Source organism: Nicotiana sylvestris, chromosome 7 (assembly GCF_000393655.2).
Source record: "Nicotiana sylvestris chromosome 7, ASM39365v2, whole genome shotgun sequence".
In the NCBI taxonomy this organism is placed as follows: domain Eukaryota; kingdom Viridiplantae; phylum Streptophyta; class Magnoliopsida; order Solanales; family Solanaceae; genus Nicotiana; species Nicotiana sylvestris.
This window is the reverse complement of record NC_091063.1, coordinates 48792617-48800601: the sequence shown is the minus strand read 5'-3', so window position 1 is coordinate 48800601 and position 7985 is coordinate 48792617. Positions and strand designations below refer to the sequence as shown.

Here is a 7985-nt window from a genome sequence, read left to right as displayed (position 1 = left end):
CTGTAACTATTCAATTCGTGTGGTTTGAATTTACTTTATCATTGTTTATTTTAATTACAATTTAATTTATCGCTTTGTGTCAAGTTAATCTGCATATCTTTAAAATCACTTACAAATTCAATTATTATCCGATTTTGAGGGTAAATAACTAGTATATAAGAACAATATTTAATTGCGATGCAGTAGAGTATCTCAGCAAGGTCTTAGGAGTAAATAGTGATAACAAAGAAGATACATTTTATAATAACCCGCCCATATTTAAGCTGGTTGGGTGATATATGGAGTTACATTGAACAATTGGTAAACAAGTAGAATGTGCACTTTAATTGAATAGAAAAAGCAGAAGAAGAAAAAAAACGTGTACGAGCTTGTGACGTTGCTCCTATGTTGCCACTGGAGAAGATTTGACTGCAGCTTTAAAAATGGTATCAAAAGCATAGTCAATGCAGGATTTCAACTTGTTTGGATCTATAAAACCTTTCTCCACTACCATTGCAATTCTAAGCTTGTCCACATAACTCACTATTGTCACTGAACAACTCTGCCAAAAACAGAACACACAAATTGCTAAATGGTAAATATTATATTAAATGGCTGTCAAGCAGACACAGAGCAGCAAGAATAAACATAATTAATATCAATTAATGATAGCAAAATGGATAAAGAAAAATAATTATCTATCTATATTATCCACTAAAATATGGGTTGGATAATCAATGAACAACTAACAAATTTAGTAGGCGTTCGGATATAAAGGGCACCCAGTGCGTTTGGACATAAAAATTATAATTTTTGAAAAGTATTTGAAGTTAAGCTAAAAAATTGTATTCGAAATTTAAAATTATTTTTGCACATGCATTTCACTTGAAAAAATGTTATAATTTTGAAAATGGGGAAAAAAATTCTGAAAATTTTGAAGAAGTGGTCTTTTGAAAAACTCATTTTCAAATTTTTTTCCAAAACTGGTAAAATTTCATGGAACAACTTTTTTAAAAAAAACATTTGAGAAAAAGAGAATTTTTTTTGAACAAACAGCGCGTTAGCTTTTACATTTGCAAAAATTCAAATTGGGGTTCCTCAATTTTGGGAAGACTATGAATTCTCCCAAATATGAATATTCGTATTATCAGTCGATTAACTTATTTTCTATCCGTATTAAATATGAATCGGATCAGATATTTTTTTTTTTTTTTACATTACCCGTTTTCAATCTTCTCATATCCGACCAACCCACACCCCCTATTCAATATAGTGATATGATTATTTTTACCGCAATTTTTTTTAAAGGATTAAAAAATAATTAAGGCACCTGTGGAGCACCGGTCACAATAAAATATAGTCCTTTTACAGGATGATTAGCCAAAGCCATCTCTTCCACTGGCCCTATTAGATTTGTCAGTGCCATGCTTGTATTCTTCAATGTTCCATGAATAAATCGAGCTGTTGCCTGAAATTTCAAATTACTTTCAAATGTTTATCTCAACAAATCAAAACCAGAACGTAATAGTGGTATAAGTATCTGATCTTAAAATAGAGGATGTATGCACAATTGAGTCACATTAATTACCATATTGATTAGTGTAAATTACCCAATATTTATGGGGAATCTACACAGTACTACAACGGTCAATCTACACAGTACATCACCACTTAAAATAATTACCGGAAAAATATATACTTTTTATATATTGTAATATATATTCCCTCCGTTCACTTTTACTTATCCAGTCTTCTAAAAATAAATTTTTCACTTTTACTTGTCACTTTTAGCATATCAAGAGAAGACAATTTCTTTTTTCCTGTTATGCTCACAATATTAATTAATCAGTTCAAATCATTTTATCAAATCCATTAAAAATATGCATAAATTAATATGGGTATCATGATAAATTATGCACTTCATTTATTAGTTTTTAAGAGGTACGCAAGTCTAAAGTGAACAAGTAAAAGTGAATGGAGGGAGTAATATACATATATTTTACACATTAATAGTGTATATTTTTTGTATATTTGACTAAAAAAAGGGGACAACCTAGTAAACAAAGCATCCTGCATTCACACAGGGTCCGGGGAGTGTCGCACCCCAAGAATTGTGATTTAGACAGCCGACCCGTGACCTATAGCTCACACCAAGACAACTTTATCATTGCTCCATGGCTTCTCTTCGTATATTTAACTAGCAAATATAATTATTTTTGACTGGACCAGCAAATTATTAAAAGGCCAAGATTTTTCCTTGAGTAAGAGAACATACCTCAGGACCTCTAAGCTTTCTCAAGAAATCAAGCAATTTACTAGTAAGCCAAACAGAAGCAGAATTTCTTTTCCTGTCAATCATTCGATGAGCTTTTTGAACAAAGGCAAGAGGATTAATAGAGGACTGATCACGATTAGCCAAATTAGTTAGCTTAGGTAAAGAGACAGGCAAGAAAGTGAAATGATTTCCCCAAGGCATATCAGAATTAGGCTTGATCATATCATTCACTGACTTGTAACCTCCTAGAGCTCTAGTATTGAACAAAACGAGCGCTGTGCATTTTCCATTGCATGATTCTTGTTTTACTTCTTGCATGTATAATCTCGTACCGTATTCCACTATCCCCGTTATCACATCGTTTATTGTCTGTCACAAATCACATCCAAAAAGATAAAAATGAATCAAAGAGAAAAATTAGTCAGGATTTTCATAAGCGATGTTACAATTTAAAAAAATGGACAAGAGAATAAATTATTATAATGATAAGCGATGTCATTTTCTATATGTATTATATTTTTTTTTTATATAAATATTTTGTGAAAAATTTCCATAAAGCGGTATCCAATGACAATGCATGGAACAAGGTGAATACGCCCCCTGGTAGTATCGATTGGTGCGTAATTTGAAAAAGAATATTTCCTTCATTAATTTTTAATTGTTTACTTTTGACCTTGCATTCCCTCTGTGAAAAGTAATATTAATACCTGTCTTTGGATTAGACAATTAATATTATACTACCTTCTTTTTTAGTCTATTCCAAAACAAATGAAACATTTCTAAATTTAGAAATAATTTAACTTTAAACTCTTTCATTTTATCCATTTATCCTTAATGAGAAGCTTTTATATCCACACAAATGTCATGGCCCCACAAACTTTTCACCCCTTAAGCTTTTAAGATCATAAATTTCAAAAGTCTTTTTCTTTTTTTAAATTTCGTGCTGAGTCAAACTACCTCAATTAATATGAAAGGAAATGATTAATTACTTTCCCTAGAAAAGTACAAACACATGAATGCAGTTCCTTTTTTAAGTGCATTTTACAGGGGAGGCAACCAGCTAGCGGACATTTTGGTAATAAAAGTACAACAGAAATATTCAAGAAGGATGTCCTTTTTGCTATATGTAAAACACTCTAAGGGGTCGTTTGGTTTGAATACGGCTTATGCTTGGATAAATTATGTTGGGATTAGTTCTACTGAGATTAGTTATGTTGGTATAGTTTTTATCCACTGTTTGGTATGTTGTATTAAAAATGACAATTGCATAATTTCTAAGAAGAAGGTATAAGTTATCCCAACATTAATTACCCCACCCCCTACAAGGTATAAGTTATCCCGATACTAATTTTAATCCCGGAATAACTTATACCAAATTTGCTAACCAAATAAAATATTAAGATGCTATTAAAATTTTATATCAGCACTATATCTACTTATACCTCATACCAAACGACCCCTAAAAGGACCAAGTACTGTAGAATAAGGGTGTGCATTTATTCGGATTAAACCAAAATTTTAAAAAAAAACAAACCGGACCAGGTTATACTCCCTTCGTCTCAAATTATCTACTGTATTTCTCTTTTACACGTACCTTAAGAAGCATTAGTTAGAAGGATGGTTGGCCTATTTTATCTTTATTTATATTTTAAAATATAATCTCTCTTCATTGAATATTTATTTTATTTATGTGTTATCCCCATTTTCAAGAACAATTATTATTAAGGGTAAAATGAGAAAAATATAATTTATTTTGTCTTGAACTTTTAAAATGACAAATAATTTGAGATAACTATTTTTGGAAAGCACGATAAATAATTTGAGACGGAGGGGTATATATTTAACATATATGGAGTATCATTTATGGGAGTTAGAATTTGAGTGTCACTTTACGTCTTGCTTACTATTTGTACTAGAGTATATAAGGCCTCATTCTTAGTCTTTAAACACATACAAAGATTTACTTAAGGAAATAATTTGCATACAACAATATATATTTTGAAGTTATTTTTATACTAGCTAATATTGTATTATATTCTGTTGTAGCAGATAATCAAGAAGTAACATATAAGGATGAAATTAAACGTTTATGCTTACCACGTTCAAACTAGCCTTGATTTGTTTAAGGCAATCAAGCGAAAATGTTTTGGTAGTAACAACAATCGGACGAAATTCAACTCCTTCATCACCAGAATGTATTGCCGTCCGATCATCTTCAACCAAAGTACTCTTCAAAATACTCTCACCAAAATCATACACTGTATTCACAATACCCTTGAAAAATCTAGGCACGACTTTTAAAACACTAAAAGCTTTATCTTTCGAACTTAAAGTTGTTCTTTGACGTGAAGGAAATGTTAAAGGAAGTGAAGGATTATCAACTCTTTGTAAACAAGAAAGAAGAGCTCCCATTAAAGAATAACCATCTCCGAGAGAATGATGAAGTTTAAAAATTACACTTCCAGCTGCATCATTTGTTGGGTATTTGAATATGTGAATTTCCCAAAGTGGTTGATTTTGTGGGAATTGTTCCATTGCTAAGTTTGATATATAGTTGGAGAAACACTCATTGTAGAAATCGAGTGGTTTTTCACTTGGAAATATAGGGGTTTTTATATGGTCTTCGTAGTTCACTTCCACTCTCTTCCATTTCCTTGTTCCTTTCTTTCCTGTCACCTATTTAGAAAAGATAGGAACCTTCATTAACACAATTAAATTCAAAAGAATATGCCTGAATTGATAGTGAAAGTAATTTTTACGCTATGAGGTCCCTTAAAGATAATTACATGGAATTAGTTGTTCATAAAAAGTGGGGTTATTAGTAACTTGTTACAAATAATGCATGTTACCTGCGACTACAAAGAAATAAATTTTTGATCTAATTCGACTTCAAAAAGTAGCTAATGAGATGGTGATTGCATAAGACCGTATAAGGAGGCTAATTACCCAACCCAAAGGCGGCTCAATCAATATGGTGGCCTAAAGCTAAATCTTAATAAAAGGCCTAAGATATATCCAATAAAAATTTTATAGTATATTTTTACCGAGAGTTTGAGAAAAACGCGAGGAATAGCAAAAAAGATTATGCAACTCAAGATTATGCCTAAACTATCCCTATCGTTTGCTAAATGGTTTATAAATATCCTCTGTCCATCTATCCGTCCAAAAAAACACACAACGTTAATTCTATTAACAAAAATACTATTGCGACTAACGGCAAAATTGGTGGGTCTTTCATTTAATGACGTGAAGATTTTTAACTGGGCCACATGACAATCTTTGACTGGAACAAAAAATGAATATTATTTCAACTCATTTACCTTATCCGACCCATTTACAAAAATGGGTGGTATCTATTACACTCATTCCCACTCATCCAACCTCCCCTTTCTTCTTCTTCAATCATAAATCCCATCTTTGTACAAATTACAGAATAGAAATGGACCAAATTTACACTAGTAAATGACCAATACAAAGACCCAATATCTAGCAGATATTAATCAATAGGCTTTAGCTTAGGTAAAAAAGAAGCAGAGTTGTTGGGTTTTCGGGGACACTATTGAGATTGATCTCTATTTCAACGCTGGTATGTATTTTCTCTTTGTTTAGTATTTCTTGTTATTTGGATATGAAAATCTTTTCTGGGTTTTTAATATTTTCCTTTTTTTTGACAGGAAGAATTGGTGGTCATTGAATTTTGCATTTGTATTTGTATTGATTTATTAAAGGTGGGATTTTTATCTATTCTTTGTCTTGATCTAAAGAGAATTATTGAGAAATCGATCCTTACTTTAAAGATTTTGAGAAGAACTAGGTGAGAACAGTGAAGAAAAAATATATGCTCAGATCTCACTTTTGACAAAGTTGCCTCTTTTATTTATCAAAAAAGAGATGGGTATTAGGTTATCAGAGATTGGAGTTAAAATTAGAAAAGCTGTAATCTTTCCTATTAAAGTGTGTTATAGGACAGTTTGGAATCATCCATTCCTTGTGTGTATGTTGTGTTTCTTGTCATTTTTGTACACGTCATTTCCTTTTGTGTTTTCATTATTGGTGACTGTCTCGCCTGTTCTTGTTTGCACTGCTCTTCTGCTTGGAACTTTGCTATGACAGTTGTAGGGGTTTAAAGATGGCGTTTATGATTGGAGAAGAAGAAAGGGGGAGGTTAGATGAGTGGGAACAGGTGTGATAGATACCACCTATTTTTGTAAATGGGTCGGATAAGGTAAATGGGTTGAGATAATATTCATTTTTTGTTCCAGTCAAAAATTATCACGTGTCCCAGTTAAAAATTGCCACGTCAGTAAATGAAAGACCCATCAATTCTGCCGTTAGTCGCGGGTGTATTTTTGTTAATAGAATTAACGTCGTGTATTTTTTTTGGACAGATAGATAGACAAAGGGTATTTATAAACCATTTAGCAAATGTTAGGGGTAATTTTGACCCTTTTCCGTTAATTCAATACCCTTGTTATTTGACAGAATAGATAGATGAGCTAGTATGAGGAGAGAAAAAAGAGAATTTGATTTTATAAACAATAACTAAATTAGCTGAAGAAAGAAAAAAATACTGCATATTTTCTTTTGGTCACTTATAGGCTTGACTGCCTCCCAATTAAAACACAAGAGCCTAAAAATATGTAATTTATGTGAAGAAAAATAAACGAACGGGAACAGTTTTAATTATTAGATATAAGTGACTGAATTACTACACCTACAAATGATAAAAATTTAGTTATACAATATAGTAGTATTAATTTTGAGGCCTTAGAATATTGGGGGCCTAAAGCAAGTGCTTGACTTGCTTTAGGCTTGAGCCGGCACTGTCTCAACCCACAACCAATGTGGAACTTCTGACATCCCCTTGCACGCTTAGGACCGAATATATATAGTGTGAACAATATATCATAAGGGCCAAATATCGAGTAACCATAATTAGGATGAGTCTTGCTCTGATAGTATGCAGAAATAGATCTTGGGAATATCTCAACCTCAAAAGCTAGTCATGAGATAAGGATTATCCAAGACCATATAATTAATGAGATCATTATCCATCCCTTGATGTAAGACTTCTAACCATTAAAATATATTAAAATACACTAAACGTAAAATTCTTTGTACTATCGGTATATAAAAGTTAAATCTAAAATAAAAAAACGGAGAAGTATAAGGAAAGAGATAGTACCATGATTGAGGAAAATCGTGGATTTATAGGTACAAAGACATCCTTGAGTAAATTTAATGGCAGTGACTCTTCATATTCAATTGGAATTTTTGATTCCAAGACAGCAATAACACAGAGTGATAAGTTGGAGCTGTTTAAATATTGTGAGCTTGGACTTGCTGGCTCAAATATTTCTTCTTCCAATGGTATGTCCATTTTCTTGGTTAATTCCTCACTATCTTATAAGTCAATAAGACTACTACTCTGTAACACTTAGTTTAGCATTTGGCATGTAAAATCATGTATTTATAGATGCATATGGCAGAGGTTAAGGCTGGCCCTGAAAATGAATATATCCTATTGTGTGAAATAATGATGCATAAGTGGAAAAAGTCTTTTTTGATCGGCTTTAAATTTAATTTTGATGGGGATATTTATTTGCTTTGATTGGACAATTATATTCTTACGTATAAGTTAAGTGCTTTTCGTGGTTTTTGTTCAAAAAAAATATGAGAGAAAACAACATATAAACTCTGGAGTATAACATCTATCTTACGCGTAGGGAAG

At 31.8% G+C, this 7985-nt stretch overlaps 1 protein-coding gene across 2 annotated transcripts; it reads right to left on the bottom strand.

Annotated features, from left to right (window-relative positions):
• Positions 1–217: 217 nt before the first annotated feature.
• LOC104231178 (wax ester synthase/diacylglycerol acyltransferase 4-like) lies at positions 218–7706 on the bottom strand. Of its 2 annotated transcripts, XM_009784123.1 has the most exons (6): positions 7440–7706; positions 4352–4930; positions 2255–2623; positions 2033–2117; positions 1310–1447; positions 454–541 (listed from the first exon to the last, which is right to left on the bottom strand). In XM_009784123.1, the coding sequence occupies exons 1-5, from the start codon at positions 7632–7634 to the stop codon at positions 1356–1358; spliced, it is 1320 nt and encodes a 439-aa protein (XP_009782425.1). In that variant the 5' UTR covers positions 7635–7706; the 3' UTR covers positions 454–541; positions 1310–1355. The 2 variants fall into 2 exon arrangements, with proteins under 2 accessions (XP_009782424.1, XP_009782425.1); XM_009784122.2 differs by lacking the exon at positions 2033–2117 and having other exon boundaries at positions 218–541; positions 7440–7705.
• Positions 7707–7985: the final 279 nt, after the last annotated feature.